Raw genomic sequence first — 14,473 nt, 5'->3', positions numbered from 1 at the left:
GGCTTGCTAACAGCTGTGGGATTTTCAGTGTTTGGAACACCCCAGCATCTAGACTTGAAGTCCAGAAAGCCTAATGAAAATAACAGCCTTTGTCAGCCAGAGAGGAAGATTGAGTGACAGCCAGAATACACATCCAGGACTGCTTAAAGGGGTCAGATGAACACCTGCATGAAAAGATCAAAATGAAAGGGCCCCCCAGGGGAACTAAAGGTAGTATGGAAGAAACTTCTTGGGGCCAGAAAACATCTAGTAGTTTTCTAAAGTAAAAAATTAAGTCGGTGATTTAAAGAAAGCACATATTAGTAGTCTGGAAAATCACATGCAAGAAATATTCCCCAGCACATATGATTCCTGTATGTTAGCATATTCCCATATGTTAGCATATGGGAATTATGAAGGAAAAGGTAAGTAAACCTAAGAAATCTAAACCTAAAATTTTTTATTATAAAGCCTTATGTCTGGATAGGAGTTCCAGAAGGAAAAAATAACTGATGGAAGAGATTAGCAACAATTAAACAAACGATAAGCAGAGAGAAACCCAGGTCTTCAGAGGGAAAAGGCGGATGGAGTTCCAGGGCGTCTCCGAGGGAAGACGGACGCCCTGTGGGAGAGGGATGAATTTTCCCTGTAGGAAGAATAAGTTGCCTACTAGAGGGCAAAAAGGAGACAGAAGACTTTCCATTTACGATTTTGAAAGCTTGAAGACAGTGGAATGCCTTCTAAAAGACTCCTGGAAGAAAAGCATTGAACTGTAATTCTCTTGATAAAGAGCGGTTCTTTAGCTTTTGGGGTATAAGAAAGACTGAATAGAGCCAGTGACATTTCAGGAAAACAAAGTTTCTGCCACTTGCCTTCTCTCTCTTTCTCTTCCCTTTCAGGTAATTCTGGGTTTCCTTTGTCTTCTGTGGAGAAACTAAGGGGATCCTACTTGGGAGCCCAAAATTCAAACTGCTACTTAAAGTCTAACAATTAGAACTTAAAAAAAAATAGCTTCATTTCCACACTCAATAGCATTATGCCATACCACTTAGAATCAAAGAGTCCCAAGTCTTTGAGCAAATTCCTTGTTCTCTTCTAATTATTAAAATGTGGGTTACAACTGTACGTCAGGTAGGTGTTAAGAGGATTAGAGGAGAGAATGCAAGTGAAGCACCTTAGTGGAATTTCTGTGTGGGCGGTGCTATCACAAATTCTTAACCCACCCTGCTTGTCTGGGTTCTCTTTTACTCTGTAGCGCTGATTGCCTGAAATTATATATCTGCTTCATTATGTGTTTGTTTGCTTGTTTTCGACCTCTCTGTACTCTTTCCCGCTCTGCCTGAAGAGAGACGCAGGACCCCTGCCCACCGGGTTTGCAGAGTACCCCCTGTAAGGGGCCGCCGGGTCTGTTCCGAGTGAGGCGCATGCTCAGTGCCACAATCCCCGGTGCTTCTGTCTGCATCTCCCTGGTGAGGAAGGTGGTTAGGCACCGTTTCATGTCCTTTTTTGTGGTCATTTGCATACTTTTTTTTTTTTGAGAAATGTCTATTTCTGTACTTTGTCGATATTTTAAAATTGGGTTGTCTTTTTATTATTGTGTTGAAAGAGTTTTTACAAACTATATTCTAGATATAAGTTTCTTACAAGATAAGTGATTTGCAAATATTTTCTCCCATTCTGTATTGTCTTACCACTTTCTTGATAATGGCCTTTGAAGAAAAAAGTGTTTAGTTTTGGTAATTTGACTAACGGCATAAAAAAAGCTGCTTTTTCTTCTTTAGTTTTGCTTGGTGTCATCAATTTGAGAATCCATGGCCTGGTCCCAGGTTAGGAAGATTTAACCCTGTTTTTTTTCTGAGAGTTTTATAGTTTTAGCTCTATTTTTAGACCTTCAGTCCACAGGTAGTATTTGTGTATGATGTGAGGTAAGGGGTCTAGCTTCATTCTTCTGCATGTGCCTCTCCAGCTTTTCCATAACGTTCCTTTATAATCTTTTTTATTTGTAAACTTTGTTTTAACGTACCCCATTCATGTGTGATTCTAGTTATTTGAGTCCTTTTGTCCTCTGGATCTGTTTAAGCTGAAATGTCAGCGTGTGTTACTGTGCACATCAGCTGTTCATTCCTGTTTGCTCCTGTATGGTGTTTGCTCCTGTATGGAGGTAGCACAGTTGGTGGGCATCGGGCTGTTTCCAGTTCTGACTGTTACTAAAAGGGCTTCTATGAACATTGGGTTTTAGGTCTTGGTGTGAACATATTGTTTCATTTCTCTTGAGTGCGTGCCTAAGAGTGCAGTTGCTGAGTAGAATGGTACATGTATGTTGAACTTGATGCAGAAGCTCTGATGTTTGAGTATGCAGAGCATATTCTTATGTACTTACTGGTTATTTGTGTATTTTCTTCGGGCTCTCTCGGTTCAGGTCTGTTGACCTTCTTCTGGTATCATTGTTGAGTTGAGAGTGTGTTGAACGGGCACGGGTTTTTGTTAGATGTGTGCATTGAAAATGGTTTCTCCCAGCCTGTGCTTTGACTTTTGTTTTTTTAGTGCTATCTTTAGACAAAGGTTTTTAATATTGGTGAAATCCAGTCTCTCAGTTAAAATACAAATGTGTTTGGTGCCCCACCATTGGAATAATAAGATCTCTATTAGATAATTATTTTTAGGTTAAAAACAGTTTCTAGTGAAATAAGATTATGGTTTTAATTACATTCAGAAATTCAGGAAAGCAAGTTTTGGTCTAGGGGTCTCAGAAGTACCTTATGACAACTTGTTTAGGATATATTTTTTAATTAAAAGGAAAGTAAGCTACTTTATGATGAAAAGTAGAATACATTGTATGGCTTATTTTTTAAAATTTAAGAGTGAAAACCAGGTAGGCCTTGTTTAATTAGAAAATGATTACCTAAAATGCATAGTTATTTCTAAGATAATGTTATTTGCCCCTCCAGTTTGGGAGGATATTTTTAGCATTTAGGGAAATTGGTTATTTTTAATGCTTATTGCCTGATCATTCCATAAAGGAGTACTCATTAATTCCTAATAGTTAAACATTTTTTTTTTAATTTATGTTTTCCCTTTGCTTTCTGAGATCAGAAGACACAAAGATGTTCTTTGACCTATTTCTTCATATCATTGACTTGGGTGGGATTTTCATAGCTTTCCATAGTCCACAGTATTGAGACAGTCTCTCACAGTGAGTCAGGTGAAGCGTGAACTAGAACATGCTCCGGATCAGTGCCTTGTTATACGCCCCTGTAGTGTTCTGCTTAGATCTTACGTGTTTCTTTTTGCTGGGTTGATTGTTAGTTCTCTGTGGTAGGGAACTAACAGTAATCTTACTCATTTTTGTATTCTCGTGGTCTCTCACTGATATCTAGAGGTATAATCATGGTTGGCGATAGAGGGAATATATTTTATGTTGCCTGTTTGGGGCACAATCTTGAGGGTTGGTCTTTTGGAAGAGTGTGTTTAAGCAGGAGGATTGAGGGAACAAGAGCAGGGAATGTGGCAATATTCTAGTGGGTTGCCTGAAATGGAACTCCGGCTGTCATAGGTGTTCTCCGTGTCATTTCCCCCGAGCTGTGGTTTCCCACTTTCCCACAGAGGGTTGTTTGGTGAGAGATGAGGAAGAGGACATTGGTCGTAGGAGGCGTGATAAGGTGTTTATGACCAGTGCATGCCTTTCAGAGTTCACATGGGGGAGAAACTCGAATCTTACAGTTCTGGGGGTGACCTTGGCTGGTAGTTGCGTAAAATGATAAGATAGAAAGTAAATGCTTGGCTTTAGAATTAAGTATGAATTCCATTTTGTGATTTAAAAACTGGTCTTGCACAAATAATTTAGTTGCTTTGAACCTCATATTCTCATTTGTAAAGTGAGCATCCTGCCTACTGCAGCAGGTTGTTATATGAAGTTAGTAAAGTAATCAACAGGAAGAGCCCCAGAAAATGCGTGTTTCCTTCTACTCTCTTTTCCCTGGGTGGCAGCAGTAAGGTGTTCTCATAGGTCCGTTTTGTACTCTTACTCAGCGGGAGCCGAATGGCCGACCGGGTGGCACTTACCCACGTGTATGCTGCTCTCTGTTACCATCGATGGGAATTGGTACTGCATCCTTTGTAATTTTGTAAACTCCAATTCTGATTTGGTAAGACATGATGCCAGCCTTTTTTCCCATTGCAATTAGGTGTTTTAACCTAGTCAGTGGAGATGTTGCAGATAGGGTAATGGAAAATTAATAGTGTAACTTGAACATTTTCCCCACAAATATTTTAGTAACGGGAATATGAAGTTCTGGTGATTGGCTGTGGCTGTATATAGTGTCTAAAAGTGAAGAGGTATGAATAATGACTGTCTTTTAAAGCAAATTAATTATGAGCAAATAGTTCTCCAGGCTGCCCAAGGGCATGTATGTATCATAGTTGCTGTTTCTGAAAATTGTAATGCACTAGGAATGAGAGACGTGAAAGCCGAGGAGAAATTGTGTTAAAAATTTTTCCTCAGCGTGGGAGAAAGGAGCTGAGGTGGGATATAAAAAAACGTGATTGAATACTGTCATTAAGAATAGTTGCTAATTTATTGAATCCAAAGAAAAACAAAAATAAATTTTTTTAAAAAATTTGGTAAATTTCCCAAAGAATGAAAATTTGAGAGATATTTTGTCTCCTTCAGATTAAAAGTATAATTTGTTTGTATGGTGTAAAGTAAGACTCAAGTTTTATGTCTTTCTTTTTTCTTTTTCTTTTCTATGTAATAACCACTTTCAGCATGATTTGATGAAAAAGCTATTTTTTCTACCATTGAATTACCTTGCCTGTTTTGCAAAAAAATCCGTTGGCCATACCTGTGTTGTCTATTTCCTCTTCCATTGCTCTAAGTATCTATTCTTATTGCAATAATACACTTTCAATTACTATAGCTTTATAATAAATCTTAAGTAGCATGATTCTTTCATCTTTTCAGGTCCAGAATTCCCATTTGGTCTTCTTAGAATATTTCTCTCTGTTACTTCTTCATGCCTTTAAGTTCTTTAATTATTTGAACTTATTTATAATAGTTGCTTTAAAATCTTTGTCTCTTAAGTCCAACATCTGGGCCATCTTGGATATGATCTGTTTTGACTGCGTTTCATTGTTGTTCTTGACCGTGGGTCACATTTTCCCTTTCCTTTGTAAGTCTAATAATTTTGTGTTTAATAGGCATCGTGGAGACTCTGCAGTGCTGTTGTTTTCACTCCCTCCTGAAAAATATTTACTCTTGTGTGAGCAGAGCTCACCTGCTGGCACATCACCCCGAGCTTCTGGAGGTTTGGTTTTGCGCTCCATTGCATTTTGTGGAAAGCCCAAGATGTTTCCCAAACTTCTGTAACATAGTGATCCCTTGATATTTTGCTTTAGAAATCATCTTATTTGCTAAAATATCTGTAAAACTGGGTCCTTTGTGTGATTCAATTTTTAAAATCTAGTCAAATGAATATGCCTGTACTCTTTTAAAGAGTGAGATGACTTTGAAATACTTGGAAAACATTTTAACATAAATATAGCTTCTTTTAAAATTGTTCATTGTGAGGAACAGTTTTAGACCATTAGTGTAGCTCTAAAATTCACATAACAAAGAATTGACAATCTTTTAAAGTGAAAACTATACTAAAAACCCATTTTGATAATTTACCTAGTAGACTTGCTAAATTTTCAGTTTGGGAAGTTCACATTGTTTTTATTCTATCTTATTAAATCAGTTAATAATGTTCCTATAAGTTAAGTGCATTTTATCATATTGCCCTTAGGATATTTCTAGGAATTTAACAGGTTGAAGCTTTGCATATATAAAAGTATGAATTAAAATGATGCGAATGCTTAAATTTAATAGTTTTGAGGAATTAACTGAAACAGTTTTAGTGTCCGCTGCATTGGTCACAGGCTGAAGGCATGCTTTCTGAATCTGGCTCACTGTAGCTAAACGTTGGCACCAGAAATAGGAGAATCACGTGGCCTTCTTGCCATAAGCTCTTTAGAGAATGACATTTTGCATATTGTTATCCTACCTTAGTTTTAACAATCTATTTTTACACCAGCTGCTATATTTTCTCTGTCCTCCTCCCATCAAAAGGAGATAAATGGATGTGAGATGCACCAGTAGAACAACTGGACAGAGCCAAGTTGTTTGAGACTTGAGGGCTGATAATGGACCTCAAGGAGATAGTGCAGGGAGATTGGAATGCCCGCAGTAGTTTTGAATTTATGTACTGAATGTCACTCAGATCTTAATTTCCCCGTTTTTCTTTCAGACTTTACTCTGTATGTTGTTTGTATGTTTTGGGAATTTTGCTTCAGACATTTGTGCTACTTGAAAAGAAGGATCTCTTTTATATTAGGGTGCTGTCAATGCATATTGAAAGATGAATTTCTAATTATGTGATGTATTAGTAGTCACATTTTATTATTCCCTTCAGTAGCTAAGAACTTTGAAAGCACATATTGACACATCCAGAAAAAGGAGTCCTATGTGCCGCCACCTCAAGGACATACTGACATTCTTGAAAGCCTTTGTTGTTACCTTCGCCTCGCGTATGTGCTATTCTTCTGGTATTAGACGATAACTTTTTTAAAAAAAAGAACTTAGATCACAATGCTTCAGGTTTTTGGCTGTAACTCTAAAAGCATTATTAGGGGTTTGAGGCCTCCCCTAGACATCTAGAAATCACGTACCTGGCCCAGCTCCTTCACTTAAGAGATCTGGGAACTGAGGCCCAGAGAATTTTACAGGTGCCCTGGCAGAGCCTCTCCCGCCGTCTGTGGTAGAAAACCAGTTTTTTTCCTACCCAATTCATGACAGGCCGTTTTGTAAACTATAGTCAAAATGAAGTACAAGAAAAAGTAATGTTAAAATGACGTGCATGGTTCTGAATGCTTCCTCTTATCTCAGTGTGGACGGATCCGAGTGTTCTGGAACCAGGACAGTCCGCACACTCCACTTGGTTCATCGCTGCCCGCGGCCAGGCTTGGCAGACTGTGGCCCATGGGCCGATTTGGACTCATCACTGGTTTTTTGTATGCCCTGCCAGCCAAGAATTGTTTTTACATTTTTAAGTGATGTTTAAAAATTCACCATAATAATGTTTTGTGAAACATGAAAATTATATACGATTCATTTGTCAATGAGTTTAAATAAAATTTTTTTGGAACACAGCCACACATATTCTTTTAAGTATTGTCTGTGGCCGCTTTTCCCCCGTAATGCTGGGGCTGAGGCAGGGATGCGTCGTCGGGATGAGACTGCATGGTCTACAAAGCCTCATGTGTCTACTGTCTGACCCTTTTTACGGGAAATGGGAAGATCTGAAGATCTGGCGTTAGGATAAAATTAGTAGTTAGTAGTGGAGTTAAGAGTACAAACAGGGTCTACATTTTTTAAAATGTGTTTTAAAAATTACTATTATCTTATACATATTTTGCCACTTTTGTTCTTATTTAATCCTGTTAGTAATATTCTCTTATAAAAGTTAAGTAAGTTTAAATCCTTCTGATGTAGTTTTAAATAACTTTCTTGCTCCTAAAACTCAACTCTATTTTGAGGGGTTATTTTTTAAACTCATATCTGGTGAATTAAAAATTGTTAAATATAGCCCTGGCTGGCATAGCTCAGTGGATTGAGCGCAGGCTGCGAACCAAAGTGTCGCAGGTTCGATTCCCAGTCAGGGCACGTGCCTGGGTGCAGGCCACAGCCCCCAGCAACTGCACATTGATGTTTCTCTTTCTCTCTCTTTCTCCCTCCCTTTCCCTCTCTAAAAATAAATAAATAAAATCTAAAAAAAATTGTTAAATATTTTCTAATGTGCATTTTATTATCACGTTAATAAAATACCCTCTGGTTCAGAAGATTCATCTTCTTCTTCCTCATTGTCACATTTCTCTGCAGTGGATGTTTCTGTGTATTCAGGTCCAATGAAAGAATTAGGTATGACTCAGAAAGGTTTAGAAAACAGATTATTTCTAGTCAAAAAATGTTTCTTTAAAAACCACCCAAGTAAAGAAACTGCAACTAAACTTCAATGGCAGATTTCTCTTGCAAAATAGCAGACATAACAGGTGAAGGACTGATTACAACAAAAAAGATTGGGGTTTTAAGTGACTCTTGGAGGAACAAGATGCTTTCAGTGCTTCGCCTCTACCACTCATGAAGCTGCAGAATAAAAGCTCCCATCGTATTATTGTGAAGCCTTGGTAAATGAACGCACTGCTTGCTTTCTTGATGTATGCAGTGCAAAACTCTGTTTTTCATGGCCGCAGTTAATTCTTTGTTTTCCTGCCTTTGTATGTGATCTCTCAGCAATATATTGCTGTAAAGACAGAGCAATAGCTGTCAGCTCTACAGTTGATACGAGAATCTGCTTCATGATGCAGACCCTTTAAAAGCCAGATCTTCAGGTGGGGATTTCTTCCTGGAGTAAAAAAACACTGCTGTGAAAGCTTATTCATTACGATGAAAGAGTAAATACAGTTTGGTATTGTGGCACTTGCTGTTTTTACTCTTGCTATATTTTACTCCACTTACTCTTGAGTCAGTTGATAAACATCTGTAAAATAATTATGTTCTTGCTTAATTAAGAATAAAGTAATACAGAAAGTTTTGGCAAAAATCTCACTGTATCTTTTCAAACTGTGGCTAATCTTGATCACCTCAAATATGAGAGTGCCAGGGATTTAATGCCAGAGCTGCTGATCAACAGTGCCCTGCAGCTGTGTCCTAATTCTAGGTAGGGCTGTTCCTTTGTACGTTATAACAAAACCATTGGCTAGGTGGCTTATGCGTTAAAGAAAGAGGGAGAGCTTCATAAACAGCAGGACTTATGAGGGTTGTCTTCCAAATATTCCAAAAGAATGTATATACTTTAGCATAGAACTGTTAATGAACGAAAATTTAGAACTCATGAGCAGATGTTTTTAGACACTGTATAACATATTTTTAAGTACTTATTTGAATTAAGTTTCTGCTTTGCTTTAAATTTATGTCCTATTCTCTTCAGGAGTACACAAAATCTTAATTATTTGAGCTATTAGAATAGCTTGTGGTTGACCTTTGCTTACTTGAACTAGTTTTTTTTATTGTGGTTTTTTTTATTGTTGTTCAAGTAGAGTTGTCTCCATTTTCCCCTCATCTGTCTCCCCCACCACCCCAGCCATCCCCACCTCCTACCCTCGATCCTACCCCCCTTTGGCTTTGTCGATGTGTCCTTTATGAACTAGTCTTTACTATATTTATTAGTTTAACTGTTGGCTGGGTAGTGTTACTACCACAGCTCCCCCCCCATACCTGATGTCCCCCCGCTCCCATACCTGATGTAGTTGAGAAATGTTTTAGATTGATCAATTATGATATCTAGATTTTACTTAAGCATTGATTGTCTTTAGGGAGCCCCTGTATCCAAGAATCCTCTATCGCTACTTTTTATCCAATACAGCATGCTCAGTATTTATTCCTTAGCATATGTTATAGTGATTGAGTTTCTGTTTCTAAACATTTTTGATGGAAAGAATTATTGTAGAAGGCAGTTCTTTGCAGCTCGACTGTGGGGGACCAGAGTTGCATGCATTGCTGTGTCTGTGAAACTTCTTGGAAGCAAGCCAGTATGTTAGGGTGAGAGATTTATATGTAAGCGGTGAGCCACTAAAAGGCTTGCACAGTATTACAACTCCTCTTAGGAGAGGAAGTGTTAGGAAATTCAGCTGTAAAGCAGCAGTAGCAACAAGCAGCCACAGTGGTAGTAAAGATAGGGCCGGTTCGGTTAGCCGGTTAGCGTACTGCACAGTGCGAGGCAGTGAGCACACAGCCTCCCATCCTGCTACCTGAAGGCAGCAGACCCAAACTGTCTGTTGCAAGATTTTCCTGGTTTCATGTTTATGATGTTCAGTCATGTGATAATACTGTACCATAAGTTGCCAACTTTGCTGTACTCTAGAGAGGATCCTTTGCTGCAGTGCTTTTTTCCCCGTTCTTTCTCTTTCTTTCTCCTTTTTTTTTCTTGAAAGAGAAAAACACTGTGCAATGTATGTGTATGCCTACACCATGCCGAGACGACACTTCCCAGTAAATAATCTTTGTGTCCCCGAGGTAAGATACTGTTTCTGCTTTCCCTGCACAGTGCTGCTGCAGCACGGAGCCGATCCAAACATTCGGAACACTGATGGGAAGTCAGCCCTGGACCTGGCAGATCCTTCCGCAAAAGCTGTGCTCACAGGTAAGCAAACGGAGAGCTACCGCGTTATTTTATCTATGGCACTACTGGCTTGATTTTAGAAAATCTTTATGTACTGAATTTCATTTGTTTCTATTGATTAAGCTCAACGCATATATATGCCATTATCTCTACTTCATTATTGATTTGATACATTAACAGTCTCATTAATTCTATGCTTGCTCTTATAAGCATTAAGCAGTAAGATTGTTTACTTAGAATTTCTGAGAATTATAGCATTAAATGATAGTATACATTATTCACTCATGTTTTAGTCATTTTTTTGTGGTTTAGATCATAATTTTCTTGTACCTCATCTTCTCAGTTGATTCTTTTGAAGACCTTCACTGTGGAGCAGGCAAGGGCATTTGGTTTACTTTATAAAAGTAGTTTTGATTGGAAAGACAACCTGCTGCTGTATCACTCAGATCAATAGTTAAATAAAATATGATGCTGTTCTTTCCTTGCCACACCATTTATATTTCTATCATGTCTTCTCACTTTACCCTATTACCTGAGTACTTTCCACCTGAGGCAGTGTATTAGCTTTTCACTTCAGATAATGAAAATTTTTGCCTTAAGTATTGTTTTTATTAAGACAAATGTCAAGAACCAGCAAAGAGGAAATGATCTCTCATAATAGTATAGAAAATAATGCTGTAAGTAATATGGTATTGAAAACTGTTTTCATTGATCTTCATTCTCAAAATGCTGCATTGGACCTATTTTTGTTTTTATTCTTAGCATCTGAGTTCTGCTGCCTTTGCCTCCTTTTACTTAACTGACCTTTGCGATTCGGAGCCGTTGTCACTGCAGTGCCAGGAGTATTGTTTTAAGTGCGTGCAAGTAAATGACTGAACTTCCTTCCAGTATGCCCGTGTTTGAAGAAAATAAATCTTTTGTTCACTTTAAGTTTAGCATCCATACTGTGCATTTTTAACCAAGATTATGAGGTGAATGGAAAGCATTTATATACAGAAAGCTTTTAAAATATGCAGAATTCTGGTTAATTGTTCTGTATAGAAAGACAACTTCCTTTCTGCCCTGTTAATAAAATCTCTGCTAAATCAGAGTAATATGATTTCTCTCAATTAAAAGGTTAGGTGATTGGGATGCTGAATCAAGATAACATACTCTAGGAGAATAAAGCTGTTTTAAAGCAGTGTAGATAAGGAGAAATTTACATATAAGTATAAAATTTTAAATAATGAAATTGAAATACAGAGCCTCAGGCCTGCTTGGGCTCTGCAGCTTTTACGTGTCATCCTCTCACTGAGCCCTGGGCAGCAGCAGCAGTAGCAGCAGTAGCAGCAGCCTCGGCCGGTCCCTGACGAGAGGAGAAGTGTGGTTCGCAGTGACAGAGGTGGATTAGGAATACCGACCCACACCCTCTCTCTGTCTGGGTGTCCTCCCTCTGACCTTTGCCTCTCTTCAGCCCTCAGCTCCTGCCTTGTCCATTTGTTAGATTCACTTAATGCAATGCTGCTTTTAGACCCACCTGTGTTTTTCTTCAAGATGGAGTTTTAAATATGTTAATTGAAAACAAGAAGCTGCCTCCTAATTTGGAATGGACTTCAGGGGATATTATACTGGTTGTTGTTGGTGTCGGACAGAGTGGGGGCATAACAGCTCTGGAGGCTGGAGATTCCTGGGGAACAGATACCGTGTCTGTTAAACTTGACTTGAGAAGCGTCTAACGCTGTACCTTGCTTAATTAGATGAGGGAGATATAATTCTTCCTGGTCATAATATTGTTCACTAATTATTCTTTTCAAGAATATTTACTGTTTTTGGAAATGGCATATAACTTTTCAGTTATGATTTAAAAGAAAAGCATTCTAGAATATTCTAGTAATAGTAGTTAACCTTGTGGAAAATATAAGCCACTGATATTTATACGTCTGTGTTATATAATACAGTGAAATAACACTTAAGTGAATATGTCTCCAAATGTTTTCTGCCCATTTCAGGTTCTCTTCTAAGCAATTATTTGGAATTATAGTGGAAGTATTTTTTCTGAAGCTAAATTTAGAAGATTAAGCATTGATAAAGAGGAAACATTTTGAAAGAAATGACTTAGAGTTATTAGAGATTGATTGTTCTGGGTGATGTGTCATTATTTTTATGGCAGACGCAGTTGTAGTACCATTACCTTGAGATTGACGTTTCTGTTCTTAATTTTTTTCCTTTTGGGGAATATATTTGCTAAAGATGACTTTACAGTATTTTTTTTTACATGTTACTACTGTGCATAAGCCAAAACTATGTAAAGGTATATATGTATATTCATTAAAGTAAATTAGCAAAGTGAAAATCTCTTTTTACAGAGTATTTTAAAATATGTAATTGAGTAATACCTTCTTCTGCATAAAGAATGCATGGATTTTTACAAAGCTGTACTAAACAACTCTTACAGTTAAGGGACCCCAGCAAAGAGCCATTTGCTTTGGAGAGTCCATCTAGGTATTTGGAAGAGAATAATTAATTGGAGAGATTTATGAAACTCTGACATGCTTGGAAGAAATCTTGAGGGGGTTTTTTGTTGTTGTTTGATTTTTTTTTGCTGTTGTTGTTAATGATTCAAGTTCTGGGCAGTCAACTGAAGGACTTAGAGGTGGTTTTGATTGTTTTTTAGGAAGCAAGGGCATAAAAAGTCTAAAACAGCTTATGTAAACTTTATTGAAGAACAGCTTTGGTATGTTACAGTTATGGTTTTTAATATTTATTTTTGCCTCCCCACCAGTTATAATAAATTATACTTATTGTGGAAATTAAGGAAAATATGAAAAGTAAATGATTTGTAACTCTACCACCTAGAGAGGAACATTTTGGGTACAGTTTATTTATAATTTTCTGAGCACACACACCCTGCATTCCTCTTTCTTTTTAGTGAAATCAACCTTGTGTGTTACATATTGCTTAATAATCTTTTTAATTTTTTAAAAGATTTTATTTATTTACTTTTAGAGAGAGGGGAAGGTAAGCAGATGGAGAGGGAGAGAAACGCCGACATGGGAGAGAATCACTGCGCACGTCCCAAATGGGGACTGGCCTGCAGCACAGGCCTGTGCCCTGACTGGGAATCGAACTGACAACCTTTCGCTTTGTGGTGCAGTGCCCAACCAACTAAGCCACACTGGTCAGGGCCTTTTTAATTTTTTAATCCTCATCTAAGGGCGTGATTATTGATTTTAGAGAGAGAGGAAAGGAGGGGGAGAGAAAAGCAGCGATAAGAGAGAGAAACATCAATCCATTGTCTCTTGTACGCACCCTGACCAGGGACTGAACCCCCAACCTAGGCATGTGTCCTGACCAGGAATCAAACCCGTGACCTTTTGGTTTTTGGGATGACGCTCTAACCAACTGAGCCACACCAGCCAGGGCCTTAATAATCTTTTACGTGTATATGCTTAAAAGGCATTAAGTATTCTTCTGCAACATGAATTTATAATGTCTTTAATAATATCCTTCTGTGGATATATTTTAGGTTTTTTTAGGCAGTTCTCTAGTGTTTACCGTTAAGGTGGGTTGTTTTCTTCTTTGTGAATTTGTCATTTTATCACTTCCATGGGAATGGTACTTCTTTACCATATTCAGTCGTAGCATCCACATGTTACATGTCCGTTCCTGGCTGGCATGTGTAAGGGTTTGGAGAACCAGCCGCTGACTGCCCTTTTTAGGGGCTGCAGTGCTTGTGGTGTTATTCAGGGAGAGCCACACTGAAGTTAAAGGTGGTGGATAAAGGGAATGCTTCCTGAAGAGGGTAAGGATGCAGAGGTGTTTGTTAATCAGCTGAGGGCACAGTGGGAAGTTGGATCAGGAGAAGAGGTGACAGCAGATTGAGTCTGAGGATAGAGGACCAAAGCAGAACCAAGGGGGACAGGGATATAAACTGGGTGAGTTTACATGGTCAGAAGGTTGTCATGTAATTGGTTCCAGCAGTTTCTTAATAGATTTGGGGGTACAGGAGTATAGAAGAAGGGTGTATTTGCACCAATGTGTCTCAAGAATAAGCTTCATCTGGTTTCACTGCACTTCTGAGGAAATCCTCATCTCTGATTGATGGGCTGGCTCCTAGGCTTTCCAGAAAGAATCAGCTGTGGCTCAGGCTAAAACAGTGGTGAGGGGCCTGGTGTGTGTTTGCTGAGCCTTCTATGTTAAATCAACAAAATATATCTGGAATCCTACCCCTTTTTTCTTCTCCAATGCTTCCTGTGCATTTCAGGTAAAACCAAAGCCTTCAACATGATCAGACTTAAATG

At 38.3% G+C, this 14,473-nt stretch overlaps 1 protein-coding gene across 1 annotated transcript in view; it reads left to right on the top strand.

Moving 5' to 3' along the window:
- TNKS (tankyrase) overlaps positions 1-14,473 on the top strand; it is a 168,463-nt gene that overhangs the window by 33,824 nt on the left and 120,166 nt on the right. The window contains exon 3 of the mRNA XM_045821219.1: positions 10,119-10,214. Within this exon, the coding sequence (XP_045677175.1) occupies positions 10,119-10,214 (96 nt within the window). The remainder of the gene's footprint in view (positions 1-10,118; positions 10,215-14,473) is intronic.

This window comes from Phyllostomus hastatus, unplaced genomic scaffold, assembly GCF_019186645.2.
Source record: "Phyllostomus hastatus isolate PE091 unplaced genomic scaffold, TTU_PhHast_1.1 phas_scaffold_46, whole genome shotgun sequence".
Taxonomy (NCBI): Eukaryota; Metazoa; Chordata; class Mammalia; order Chiroptera; family Phyllostomidae; genus Phyllostomus; species Phyllostomus hastatus.
This window is presented reverse-complemented; position numbering and strand designations above follow the sequence as displayed.